This window comes from Rhea americana, unplaced genomic scaffold, assembly GCF_003343005.1.
Source record: "Rhea americana isolate MKP2758 unplaced genomic scaffold, rheAme1 scaffold_2, whole genome shotgun sequence".
Classification (NCBI taxonomy): Eukaryota; Metazoa; Chordata; class Aves; order Rheiformes; family Rheidae; genus Rhea; species Rhea americana.
The window spans coordinates 16715458-16730504 of NW_028186149.1; the positions used below are offsets into that span (position 1 = coordinate 16715458).

The 15047-nt window shown below is 36.2% G+C and overlaps 1 protein-coding gene across 1 annotated transcript in view; it reads left to right on the plus strand.

The window, feature by feature from the left end:
* SNX7 (sorting nexin 7) overlaps positions 1–11608 on the plus strand; it is a 136291-nt gene extending 124683 nt beyond the window's left edge. The window contains exons 9-10 of the mRNA XM_085303684.1: positions 3189–3341; positions 11208–11608. Coding sequence (XP_085159810.1) covers positions 3189–3341; positions 11208–11288 — 234 coding nt within the window. The 3' untranslated portion in view covers positions 11289–11608. The remainder of the gene's footprint in view (positions 1–3188; positions 3342–11207) is intronic.
* Positions 11609–15047: the final 3439 nt, after the last annotated feature.

The window sequence follows — 15047 nt, forward strand, 5'->3', positions numbered from 1 at the left end:
CAGGTGCTGTTATTGGAATTTGTATCAAACACTGAGTTTGAACTCTTTGCACATTTTTAATTCTAAGCAGATCTGATGTAGCTTCTAATCATCCCGGCATAGATGTCAGATTGAACTTGTCAATGCAATCTAGTAGCCAGAAATTCTGCTGACAATGAGTGGCATGAACTCTAATCTTATTTGAAGAGTATTTCCACCATAGATAAGAGATCTCAGACTGTGATTAGAACTGATAAAATACTGTAAGATCCTTAGTATAGGTCACAGCAAACATTAAGTGATTTAACGAACAGGAAGTTATACAGCAGGAGAATACAAAACATTCCCAAGGTCAGTGCAGCTGAAATAGGCTGGAATCACAAATTAAACCACGAGGTATAAAATTCTCTGGCTGAGAAAAGCAGTTTTCTTGAGCTGTGCTTCTTCCACTTGGTATCTAGAACAGTTGTTTRTGCTTCTAAAAATCCCCAAATCTGCTTCCCTCTCCAAAGTTTAGGCCTTAAAGAAGGCAGTTGTGTAGCGTATGGAAGGTTTGAAGAATGATTTTAGATGCAGGCTCTGCAAGCAGTATTTGGGAGGGCTTTAGTGTCCTCCTGCTTATCTGGACCTCTGTTTCCTCTGAAGTTCTAGCTGTAGAGAGGTTGGAATCTGTGGCTGCATTGCTCATCATTGCAGCAATGCTCTGTTCTGAAGGAATAAACAGAAATGCTAGTGCAACCCTCAGTAGTTTCGGGTTTTTAACAATTTTCATAATGCTAACTAGTGCTAACAGTAGTTCTGACAAAAGGTTGGTATAATGTGCTCTGACTGAACCAGATAAACATTAAATGCTAACTTGCAAATTCTAGTATCCAGATTTGGAACTGAATAATGAAGAGATGAAAGGCTGGAACTGTCACATTCTGAATATATCCTACATTTCAACCCCAGACTGAAAAGAGTTAGTATCACCAAGCTGTAGGATTAATTCATGTACAAGACAGAAACTCGTGCTATTTTGCTAAATGAAATACAGTAAAATGCTTTGTCACTTCCTGGGTGATCTGGCTCCTGGGGTAGGGCTCACTAGCATTCTCCCCTAGGAGAGTCCAGCTCATGCATTCCTGTCCAGCAGAGTGATGTCTGTTTAGTATTCTGCTGTCCTTCTGTGGTGATCACTGATGCAAGATTTAAGTTATCAGACTACCTGCCTCAGTAAAATCAAACGTAGAAAATGGATTCAGAATCAAATTTAATCTGCAGGATAGGTTATTATAATTTACACTGTATAAATCAGGAATACACGAGGTAGATATTTGAGTGTAGAGACCAAGCCTTTCTTCATTGGTTTCTGCTATCATGTCAGCTAAGAGGGTAGTATTATGTTTCTTTTCAAGCGTGAAAAAGTAGATCTTAGATGTCTGTAGTTAAGGTGATGAAGTATAGCATAATGCTGTCTTCAGACCTCAGGTCCCAACCCTGGCCTTGATACAACATGCAGTTTCCTTTAGACTTTGGAGGGTGATGTTTAAACTGCATATGCCAGGTAAGCTTGTAGAACATAGTCTGCCTCTCTTGACCACATTGACAATACAGCGGAAGGAATCTTTAGTTCCTAGAAAGGATGCAACATAAAACCAGATTGTAATATAAATGCCTTAAGATATCCAGAATAGGATAATGGAGTGCTGCTGCAGCCAGAATTTCTAAGTCAGAGAAGTTCTTTAAACTTGTAGCCTAGCTCAATCTGATATAAGGACTTTTTCTTGCAAAACCACAAAATGGATTCAACTATTTTTCCTAATCTAAAATATTTAAAAATACGCAGTATTTTTGGTATTCTGTGTGCATTCATTTTCAGTATTTAAAGGAAAGGCAATTAATTTACTTGGGATATGCCCAAAATAGCTAATCCTGTTGCCTTTAATTTCTTTAAATGTAATTTCCCCATATTTAAACTTTAAAATAACCCTTCATATTGAATACAATGTTGACAGTTGATGAAATTACCCTTGTCCATAGTTTGATTACAGGTCTGGCTATATCATTGAATTTGGGCTTTCCAATAAAGTAGAAATAATATTTTTGCATTTGGTTCTTGATTAATATCCAGTATTTCATGAATGTAAAAATCTAGGAAGGAAAATCAGCATAGAAATCAAGTCTAACTAAAAATGTTTATCCCATCTCCATGTCTTGGAATGTGGAAAGCCCTCTATTCAGATGAAAATTCTTTCCACTTCACTACCTAAAGAGTTTTTGGCCATTTTGAGAGCCTAGGGATTGTCCCACTTGAGTTAGGATTCTACTCTGTCAGACTCTGAGTTGGGATTTGTGGTTTGTAAATCAAGTGCAGTATCTTTATACTTCATCAACTTGTTTGACTTCCATAGTGAAGGCTCGTCACAGATAGTCACTGGGCAGTCCAAGAACTTTAACTGGCACCATAGCTGCAGGTTTACCTATGTTTTGAGATTGCCCGCCAGCCAGAACTGACATAGCTAGTTAGTAAATGACAATAGGTACAAAATTATTGGGAGGACTGGAAGACTCATTAAAGAGAGGCCCTCTAACCACTTAATGTTTCCTTTCCTATTAACTCAGAATTCACTTTAGGCGTTTACGGTAATAAGAAGAGAGTAATGTCCGCAGTGCAGCCCAGGAGGTTTTTGAACCTGGATCCTTGTGAGAGAGTTCCTCTTCTGCAGAAGTCCTGTGTTTTAATTTCTTTCTCTACTTCTGTATTTCTCCCTTCCTCACACGGTCACATGGATGTTAGTTCCACAATAAAAGATTACAAGAGGATATGCAGGAAATCATGCAGCTTATGTGTATGGTTTCTTTTGTCTTCCTCCCATTCTGATTTCTCTTGAGATTGTCAGAGTATTCTTCAGCTTTTCTGAATGAATTCCAGAATGTATACTTGATTCTGCTTCTTGTGAAGAGGTGCCGGTGTCCATAACTTCTCAGTCAATAGGAATAGCTTCAGCAACACTTTAATTCTGGTCTGGAATTTGTGCTATTAATATTCCAGAAATTGTAGTGAGCTACTCAATAGGAATAAAATTCAAAATTCATCCCCAGGGAATGATCTTCTGTGCCTTAGTTGTGCAGTTCTGTTGATCTTACTGCACAACAGTCACTTGTTGTCAATCACTTTTGAAATGACGACTTTACTAATTTTTTTAATGCTTGCAATTCACATTTAGATCACAGAAGAAATTGGGAAACTTGAAGACAAAGTAGAGTGTGCCAATAATGCTCTGAAAGCTGATTGGGACAGATGGAAGCAAAACATGCAGTATGATATGAGATCAGCATTCACGAATGTAGCTGACAATAATCTCCGTTATTATGAAGAGGTAAAATACACTCATATCAATGTTATTATTTCATTTATTATTTCAGTGGAGAAGTCAATGGATTGTATATAAAGAGGAACCTCTGCATTTTAGTTCAAAACCATGTTAGCTTCAGGATCAGTTTTGTGAAAAGGGGGAAATCATTCATCCTTAGTTTGACGTGTTTTAAACAAAATATATTTTATTCGAGCCCCAGTTGTTGATCCTGAGTTCCTCTCCAACAGAGGGCAGTGTTGTTTTACTAAGCACAAGAATTTGGAACATATTTTTTGGTTCAACAATAGCTGTTATATATCAGTTTGGAAACCTTTTGCTGTAACTGCACAAAGAAGCCCTCTGGAAAGCTCAAACTTGCATAAATGATTTTGCATGAGGAAAAAAAATAAATATAATTGCTTTTCAAAGAGCACATTCAGAAAATTCTCACTGTTATTTATCTTCTGAGGAATGGTCTTTCATGAAATAGATTACTAGGATAAAACTACAACAATACAAAATTGAGGCATCTATGTGAAAAGCTTATTGCACGTTCTTTAAAAATATACAAATGCTACAAGTATATACAATTAATAAATTGAATCTTTTTATAATTGGAATTTCCTACTTTGGAAAAAAGAAAAATGGTTAAAATTAAATTTTATTTTCAACTCAAACTTTCAACGATGTCTACTATTTTTGGTAAGAATTCCCTTTTGCTAAGAATGTTTACTTAGAAACTTGAAAGCATTTAAGAAAATATTAGGCATTTTGTGAAGTTTCTTTGTGGGGAATATTGTTCCTTGGAGAGCACATTTTGAAAATATCCTGGATGTCTTGATTTTTTAAAAATATCTTATCTTTCTAAGAACTTCTCTATATATTTGAAAAAAATAAGAGTACAGTAAGCCTTTTATTAATCATAGAACAGTATTTTTCACATATATGTGTTATTGCTTCCAGTCCTGTATTCGGAACTTCTTATGGCTTCTCCGTTAGCTAGTGACAGTGCTCTGATTTTACAGATCATTTTGTTAGAACATAATTGAAAAGACAGAGCTCTTGATCATCAAGTCTAATTAATTAATATACAGTCTGTAAGATGCACGGATATTGACAATCTGTTGTTATATATAAAGATCAAAATATTTTCTGAAATCAGGCAGCAAACTTTTGGCATTCACCCACATCTTCTTCAGTTATTGATGATCTCCAACTTCTACATCCAGAATAGGCATGTCAAATCAATATTGGAATATACTGGAATACTTTGTTCATGAATGATTAAGTAAATTAAACTGCAAAAATAATCCTTTGATTCTCTTTCTCATCTAGAAATGCTTTTTGTTCAATTAGAATTTTAATCTAGAATACCAAAACTCATGATGAACATGAGATTACAATCATAAGTCACAAACTGAAAAAAATGGTTCAATTATTGCTCTAACCACCCATGGTTTTTCTTAAATAGTCACTGAAAATTGACAAATCAATCTATACTAAGCCATTGCTCTTTGTTGATGTTTTTCTTGAACATTGACATCTCAATAAAATGTTTTGCTGTCATATCTTGATAGATCTAGATTATCTTATCTTACTGGATTTTTTTGAGACCTGCAGTTAAAGCTGACGGTTAATTATTGGAGGAGTGACTGCCAACAGGGGCCCTTATATTATAAACTAGAGGTGTTATGCTCCTGAAAACAGCAGAAAAAGAAGCACTCCCAAACTGCTTTAGCTGTTTGTAAGTAAAAATTCAGGAAGAGAATCTCAGTAACCTGAGAATCAGAACATCATTTTCTACTTTCAGTAGAGAACAAAATCCTACTTTATTCCTAAAGAAAATAGCTTGAATTTTGCTCTTTTAACTGACGCAAAAGCGCAGTGCCTATTGCACTACTTCATTTACAGTTTTTTTCACCTGCTTAGTCATTACTGCATCATTGCCTTTCTCTCACATGTCCAAAATTAAATTACTCTTTCATGCTTTTGATGCACCATTTGATGCTTACAAGCCTACTCTTGCTTTAACATCCTTCATCTTATTTCCTGCATTCCCATTCACACAAGGAGACCCGATTTCAAAGCACGTTCTGTCCATGCTCCCAGGCACAACGGATGCCATTGATATGGTTCAGTTGACCAGCTCTTTTGTCTGACTGTCTTCTCTGAAGAGTCATCTGCTTTCTAACTCAGTCACCAGACCTGCTTCACCTTCTTTCTACAGCTTTTTTTTTCCCCCAGTTAAACTCCCATTCATGTCTCTTCACCTGCAGTGTCTCCTTCCCTTCTCTACCGTAGTGCTTCTCTGTGTTTCTCATTATTTCCCAGGCTTGGTGACTTCTTCATTTCCCAGGCACACAACCTAACTAGGAACCATTCCTCCTAATGGCTGTGCTCTGCATCTCTTAGATGCAGATTGCTCTCAGATTGCTCTCAGATTGCTCTGAGAACTATAGAGCAATGGTAGACAGACATCTCATGTTTTCTGGTGGCTTTTGCATTAGAGAATCCAGTCCTTCAAAAACATACAGTGTGTACAGAATGAAAGCTGAGCTTTCAAGTACAACAAAGCAGTGTGTCAAGGTATTCTAGAATTTCTAAAACGTTATTTCTTCTTTGTTAAAATATGGGGAAAGAGTATGACCTATACTTGTTCAGATTTTTCTTTAATTTAGTTGCCTAAGGATTCTGCTGTCAACTTGTCAAGCATCACTTAGCTAGCATAAAAGAGTATGTCTCCCCTAAGCTGAACTAGTGTTCACATTGTATCAAGTGCTATTTTAAAGCATTACTTGGAATTACATTTCTCTGCACACAGTTATTCAAAGTAAGTACAGATATTTCAGTGGCTTTCCAGTTTATTGACTGTTTATATTTTATGTAATTGAACAAGAAGTACTCCTTTGTTTCTACAGCTGTGGAATGACCAGTCTCCTTGTGTCTATCAATGTTCCTGTAACAGAGACACTAAATAATGCTAGGCATTGTAAATTTACAGGGTGCTCCTATACAGATCCATGAGAATGAAATCTTTCCTGTGATAAAGTGCAAGCTATGCTGTAAAACATTTAAAAATGATGTCATTTAGTAGCCAAGTATTATCATGACTGATGAATCACTTGCTGTTCCTTCAGTAGATCTCAGGATATAGTCTTCATTTCAGAAATGAGTTGAATACTTGCTTAAGTCTCTCTTTMAGCCACAAAGGCTTAAAGCCAGTAATTTATTATATCAATAATGACTGTAAGTGCATTGCTAAAATAGGGAGCATTTTATTAATGGGAAAAGATTTTAATTTTAAAAAATCAGAACTTTACTCCTGTTTCCAAAAGTATGTTAAATAACATCCCTTTGTTTGCCTTATTCACAGACAAAAGGTTTTGAATGAAGTACATGGTAATGCCATACTGATTATTTTATTCCTTTTTCCCTGTGCCCTAGGTGTGTTACTGTTGTTTGAAGTAGCACACCTCTAAGTTTAGAATACATGGTATCTTCTAATAGCTGAAATCACAAACTGACCACAGGGTGGAGCTTAGAGCTGAGAAAGTGTTGATTATGCCCAGAAGTATTTTCATTAACTTAGATATAGATATTCTGCAGAGGCCTAAAGATACATCATTAGTAAAAATAAAACAAGATACTACGTCATTATTCAAAATTGTTATTGTTATTATTATTATTATTGTTATTATTATATAGCTAGCATGCCTGCCTGCTACATGGTAAAAGTTAGCAAAAGCAATCTAGGAAGGCTGAACTGTGGCTTCAAAGAGCTGTAGTGATTAAACATTTACTGAATCTTTTATTTTTCTCTTATGCTTACTACAGTCAGTAGGATATTTATAACATTAAAGAAAAAGAAACACATTAATTTTCCCAGCAGACGAAAAAGCCTTGTTATCCTAGTCTATTCATAAAAAAAAAAAAAAAAAAAAAAAAAAAAGGCTAGATTTTGCAGCATGATCCGAAAGACAAATTAGACATTGTAAATCCAGACAGCAAATATACCAGAGTTTGGTTTCCCACTGCTAATGAGGCACTCTGGAAATGCAGGAAATTTTTTTTTTCTAATGTTGAATGACAAGGAATATTTCATTAGATTTGGCATTGAAAGAAAATATTTTTTCTTCTGCATGAATGAGCCTTGTTTTAAAGTGTAGCCTCTAATTTTACTTTTCTCTTGTCAAACTAATCCTGTTAAACCTTTGCAGCTTAGTCAGATGCAAAGCTAAAGTTATCTTTGATAGTGTAGTGAGATTCTTATTGGTGTTGACACTGCTTACTGCTTTCAGAAAATGTAAATGATTTCCTGATTTTTTTCAGGAAATCAGTTTTTGTTTCAAGGATAATTTGGCTTATTTCTGGGACCTACATTGTTGTACAGACTTAAATTGATCCACAGAATTAGTTAAGTCAAAAAGATACTCCTTCCCCATTGCTGTAACTTCTCTATAACTCCCAAATCTTTATGTACCTCTCTATCTGGTATCTAGTATAAGCTGTAGAAAAATAGATGAGATTTGTTGTTTGCCCTAGAGGCCTCTGTAGTGATGCATTTAACTAGTCATTTGGTTGCACAGCAAAGTTGGCTGCTCATGCATGTTGATCACATCCTACCTTCACAATGCCTTGGAATTTAGCTAACAAACTTCATGTGATTTTCAAAAGTTCCCACGTTGCTGAACCAGTTTGTCTCTGTGAATGTGGTTTCAAAGCTAGACTTGGGGTAAAGGCATAGTGTAGTGGTTATCATATCTGCTGTGCATGCTGAAGGTTCTGGCTTCAAGCCCCAGTGGAACCACCACTGGAAAATCTTTGGGAGGTTGGACTAGATGATCTCCAAAGGTCCCTTCCAACCTTACTGATTCTGTGATTATCTTTGAACCTTCAAGCATTCCAATCATAGAAATTTTTTAAAATACATTTTAAGATGACTTTATATAGTGGAAATCAGTTTTTCTTCTATGTCTTTACACTCTATTTTTTGTTTCCTTCCACCCAGAAACTATGAAACTGTTCTGTTTCTCTCTCACACACGCACAGAAGATGTCATCTTTAGATTTTACTCTAGGAAATGTCACCATAAACTGTGTTTTTAAGAAAAGATATCAACCATGGAAAATGGGGGACTGGAACAGAAACAAATATGGCATGTGACATACTGTTTCTGTTATTGTGCCTACTGCACATTCTATTTTTATATCTCCTTTTTAGTTAAATATGCAGTTGTAGTATGTGAAAACCTCTTCACTGTTATTTCAAAAAATTATGTTGCAACCTGAAGCAGTAATCAAATATTTTAGGTAAAGTAGCCTTATTTAAGATCTTGCTATTTCATTTTGTGTATTTATATTTTTTTATGTCTTATACAAGACTTTCACAAGTAACTAGATTATGAACTTTAACTACTATGCATGCACAATTAATTTCCTGGACTTGCACTGTTTGTTTTTTTTTTTTTTTTTTTTTTCTGTCCATCTCCTTTGTTCAACCTGGCTGGTCCTCTACTTAGATCTCCTTTTTCACTCTCCCAGGAAAACTAAGTAAAATCATTCTGTAATAATGGTAAAGTATATATCACTAAAAAAATTGTGTTTATGTAGTTCATGCTGCACAATATAAAAAGCTTGAGCCTAAGGCACAGAGACCTAGTTTTGTATTGGTATGGTTAATTATAAAACTTGTCAGCTGTAGAAGCACTGTGATGTCTCACAGTGAAATAAGCCATCACAGCTCTTGCATTTTGGAAAACATGTTTTGCTTATAGAAATGAGAATAAATTAAAAATTGAGAGTAACTTGTATAGCTAAAAAAAAATATTCTTTGTCTGGAAAGACTTCAGTAGATTCTATCTGTCCGGATAAGCAATATATTGTGAATTCATTTTAAAAATGTGCATTTTGGCTTAGTGCTGCAGTGATAACACAGAGCCATTCTTATATTTCAGCCAGTGCTGATACGTATTTTAATTCACATTACTGAAATTGGAGGATGACAAAAGATGGACTTACATGGGATAAATTGAACTGTGGTTCATAGAAAACACCATTCAATACCAACAAAAGACTATTCAAGAAACAGTGACCGTTTCTTGTCCAACAAAAAGTCGAGGAAAATGGATGTGCCTTGCAGTTTTCCAGGACAGTAACATAGTTTGGGCTCTAGCAAATAGAAATCTCAGAGTTGAGAGCCACAGTGAAAATACGTTGCTAGCAACCACCTCAAAGACATTTTAAAACCAAGATGCCACCTTCCAGCTCAAGCATCTTAGGCAGACTCAACTGCCACAATGTCACATCTGGTGGGGGAGAATCTCTCTAATGACCAAACCTTAAAGGCTCTAAAGAAAAGGTCAAAAAGACCTTTTAAGCCAGAAATCAATTTGCAACATGCTGTCCTGTTTTGTTACTCTAATTTTAAGGTCATCCTTGGTTCTGCATCCTTCTGTCATCATGGATTCCCCAACTCTTGTCGTACAGTGTATTTCCTTTGTTATGGTCTTTGAGCTTCTACATAAATATTATTTGTGACCATCAGATCCTCCTGCTTGTCTGTTTTCATGTAAACATGCAATAATACCAAGACTTAAACTCTTTAATATACAATTAAATCCATATTGGCTGAGTTTTGATGGCATTCACTAGAAGAGTGTCTAACAAGACAGTTAGGTGGCTGTAAGTTCAAGCAGCATGAATGCTAAGATGTTTTACATGTCTCCTAAGCAAGGACAGATGGATCCTATATATTTCATTTTAGCTGGGCATAGAAAATTACTGTAGCTTGAATAGCTTGTGGTGAAAGTTTTCACTTGGAAAATGATGCCATTTTCAGGATACTGAATTCAAAATTTGAATAAATGGAGTATGCTTTTCAGGGCTTAATGTCAGAATAGATATTTCTTGGCAATTTTCAGAAGAGTTATTTATTATGAATACTTCAGATTCTACATGAAAAGACTGTACAGTAAGCAGTAAATAAGCTGTATTGACAAGAGCAGTAGATAGGAGGGTTTATTGTATCATTCCCATTCCATTTTTTTTTCCAATAGGGTTAACAATAATAAAATTATTGCAAGAGTTTGGCTGCAGTTTTACTGACAGAGTTTAAAAAGTGGAACTGTGGTATTACAGGTAGCAAGCAGCAGCACACCCACACCCACTGGTTACCCATGATAGGCTTGTCATGACTCTCAACACTAATCTATGATTTATAATGGTTTGCCAAGCTGCCAACGCTAATTTAAGCCAAAATGAACCAAAGTCATTTGGGGATTTTTTAATTTCACTGCCTACAGTGCCTACAGTGGCAAATCAAAAAAATAGTTTGTACAATTACAAATACACTTTTCCATGAGGAGAGGAACACAAATGTCCTGAGGATGCCTTTTTCACCCTCCCTTTCTGATCCCATTTCTTTCTCATTACTCAGGGGGAAAATAAATTGTGTGTGTGTTTAGAAACAAACTGTTCTAATTTAACTGGAAAGAATATTGAGTATACAATAAGAATCCACAGAGATTACAAAGGAACGGTTTCTGACAGCATGCTGTCCATTTGGAAGAGATCTTTGCCTGTATCTAAAAGGAGAAATTAAAGAGCATAATTAATGTTAGCATCTTCCATGCTAACACGTACAATTATGATGCTCACACTGTGTGCTTGTCATTATGTAAAAGTGACCTTTACAGCTCACTCAGCATGTTGGCTAACATTTTGCATATCACTGAGCTGCCTAGGAAACCACATTTAGCTCTTACCATAGTCCCACAAAGCAGCTTGTGACAATGCATATGTATTCTGCTATTTTTTTCTTCTTTTTCTCCTTGGCTAATAGTTTTACAGAAATCCATCTGCTATATTCATATGTATCTGGTTCTTTTTTAAGTGCCTTGCTACATGGGAGTCCTTCCTAACATCTCAAACAGCGGATCTTCATTTGGAAGAAGATTCTGAAGATAGGCCTTGATCTGACTGATCTACCTGTGCCCTGCAGTTTCTCCCAACCAAAGAAGTGCTCTTTATATGAGATCAGATACATTATTAAATACAACTGTTAAAAATCAGTGGCATGCAGAAAACCAGCGTATTGAAAACTCAGGTATTCTAGTGTCCTGAAATACTTTTTGAATCATGCTATATATTGCTTTATATTGCTCAGTTGTGACTTTACATATTTTTATGCAAGTGTTTGCATATAAATGTTTTCATAAATACTGCATAATTTGGATATAAAATATTTTAAATATGTAAAAAAGCTCAATTTTAATAAAAAGTTTAATAAGAAAACTCTGTCTTTATTTCCTACTCTTTAAGAAATATTTTTTATTTTAATTTGCGTGTTATACTTCCAAGTTGAATAAAACCTGTATTTGTAAAAAATCCTGTATTTGTAAAACTATATAGCATAATCTTCAAGGAGCTCTTTGAGGATTATTTTAATAGATCATGCTAGTCTCTTGGTGACAAAATGCTTTGGAAAGATGCTGAACCTGTTTTGTGAAGATAAAGACTCTGTGACTGTTAATTCAATTTCCTGAGCATTGAACTAGACGGTGGTCAAAAATTGTGGAATTTATTTGTTATCTGTTTGCAGTATTTCCATGTCTACTAAAAATCATTCATCTGGCCTTTTGCTTAAAGATAAAGAGAAAATACCAGAAAACTGACAGTTTGTCAAACAAAGTGTTTGTACAGTAATGTATTGCTAGTCGCAACACTGATCCTGCCAGCACCAAAACTTCCACTTGGAGCTGACAGGACTGAGGCTGATGACCTGCTATTCCCTTAGCTGACCATCATATAATCCTTAACTTCTTCTGTCTTTGGATAGCTGGTGTGGAAGAGAAAAGAAAAAAAGGAAGGAACAGAGAGTTTTGCAAAAAAACAATTAGCCAACTCATTCATGCAATATGCTTTGAAGTGTTCCAGTCAGTGAATTATTCTACAGAGAGCTGTGTCCGCCTGCACCTGGAATCCCGGTGGTTGTCTCCCTGCTAATTATGGTCTGAGGAAGCCTAACTCTGAATCTGAAATGGTGAGATGCAGGAATCAGAGCGGGACAGTCAGCCTAACCCTGGCTCTGGCCTTCCATAATGGGAGGGCTTTAGCCTTCCCCTTTTACTGCTGGTAATTTGTGAGCCTACTGGTGGCTCTTGGAAATGGGTTATGGGGGGGATATTAAGCACTCAGCTGCACTTGGGTGCCTACAGACCTGGCCAAGCTAGACTTTAGGCTGACAAGACTTCTTAGTGGCTCTGATGTTAAGAAATTTAGATTGCAAATGAGACCATAAATCCAAGCATGGCATTTTCAGCAACATAAGGCAGACTGCTGTCATGCAGCCACCACAAAGCATTAGTGAAAGCTCAGCTGAATTTTGCTATAAAATTAAGATGCTTCTGAAATACTACAGGAAGCATGTAACTCTTCCAGCCTGGATAATGTAAAAGAATATGCTATTCTTACAAAAGAACAGAGCCAGCCACTGTCAGGAGAGGCCCAGGCTGGGCCAGGCGCAAGGTATCTGCAGCACAGTGTCCTCTCCAGCCAGGACAGCAGCAGGTGCTCCAAGAAGCTGTGGAAGAACAGGGTGGTTGTACTGTGCTCTTTTGCCACTATGTCTTTTCCTCTCAGAAATACCTTACCCAAGAGCTTCTATCAATGTGCTTAACAGGCCTTAATTACTTTTTCTGTCTGAATTTTTTGCATGTGAGAATCCATCTAAACATTTAGGATTTACTGAACTGAATAGAATTCTACAATTTAGAATTTTGCAGGAAAAATCCATTCCTTTTGTGATTTTTAAGGCAGCTACCCAGTAATAAGGCCCTCCATATCTTGAACTGAGAGAAGAGCGAACAACTGTTTCCCATTTCTCTTCCCTCTGCTACTCAAGAATTTACAATCCTTTAGCACACCTTCCAAGCACTATCTGTTTTCTAAGATGAAAAAAAAAGCCATGGCCTAATATTTTTTTGTACAAAAACCATTTCACAGCTGTGCTCATCATTGTTGATCTTCTCTGTATTTTTAGTTTTGCTGCAACTAGTGTTCAAGATGCAGACATACCAGAAATGTTCACTGCCAAAATTATGCATTGATTTTTTTCACCATCCTTTCCTATTAATTCCTAATTTATTTATTAAACTGCCACTGAATGCTGAACTGCCATTTCACAGAACTGTCCATGAACATTAAGAGCTATTCTGAAGAGTACTAAATAATTCAGTTTCCATCAGGGTGTATATATAGGAGAGTTGGCTTTTCCCAAATGAGCATTCATTTGCATTTATTAATACTCAGCTTTGCCTGCCATTTTTAGTTCCCGATCTCTCGCTAGTGTAAGGCCCTACAAGCAGGATTTCTACAAGACAGGCACAGTAACACTCTGAATACCAGACAAGAGAAAGTTCAAGAAAGTGAACTTGAAAAAGAACTAGGAGAATAAGAAGGCTTAAGTGTAACTAAAAATTAAACAGAATGCCTCCAGTTTAAACTTCCCTGAGAAAAGGTTAGCTGAGAAGGGGAATACCAGTGTGCCATTTATTTTACCTGTACATTTTGCCAGTGCACAAAGCTGCTGTCAGGCATCTCACAGGCACAAGAAAAGCAGTTTAGCAGTCTGCGTACTTCGCGTAAAGCAAAGTCTGCGACCACCTCACAAAAGTCAAGGTAGTAGTGTTTGGGCATCTGAGAAGCCACCAGAGAGAGATTTGGTATCCCTGGGAACAACAGTGGGCTCTATTTCATTATTTTCACAATTTATTTTTTACTTTTCCTCTTTAACTAGGCCATAACTTACGAGAGGAAACACCTTAGTAATCAGTAATATACAGGCTTTCTTGTGGGACTTATGTTCTTACTTTTCTGATTTTCTAATAGCAGTATCATCATGTCTGGGTCTTTTTACAAGTACAACAAAACATCCTTTGTTGTGCTAGAGGTACATATTCTTTGCAAATATTTCTGAAACTTCTCTGGCTTCTTAGAAAATTTATTGTGATTTATCCCTGTTTCCAAAGATTTTTTTAAGGAGTATTAATTTCCTTAAGTTAAAGCTTAAAAGTGCTTAAACAATTCTATTACTCCACATCCATCTGCCTATACTTACTGAATTTTATTTCTGCTGTTTTCAGATAGCTTTGTATATATAGAAAGTTAAGACCAAGCCATTTAAAAAAGTTTCTGATAACTTACTTCTAACTGCTAGTCACCTCCAGATAAGACCTTCTCTCTCTGTTTTTTTTATTCTCAGATCTGTGAAATCACTTTAACAACATTATTGTTTTGATGTAAAATGAAACAGAAAATTCAAACTGCACCTGCAGTTTCCTAGCTATATAACAACCACCTAATATATAACTATGACAACTTAAGAGCTTTCTCTAGCAACCAGACACAGTATAGTTCATAGTAGCTTTTTTATATATATCTTGTCACCCAGACTTGTTATAAGCCTTTGCCAGGACCCTGTGAGATCTGGCACGAAGACAGGAGCATCCTACAGGAAATGAAGGTCCTCACTCTGCAACGTACCAGCCATACATTTTAGAGGGTTTCCTTGGCCCAACAGTCCCAGTTATTACAGTGATGCCCTTTTCTGCTCAGAGATGGGAGCACTGGCAAAGAGCCATGAGTCACTGATCAAATACTTTCAAAGTGCCCGTTATAGCGTTCTGAATTTATGTACAGATACTGGTAAAGTACAAGTCAAATAATTATTTCA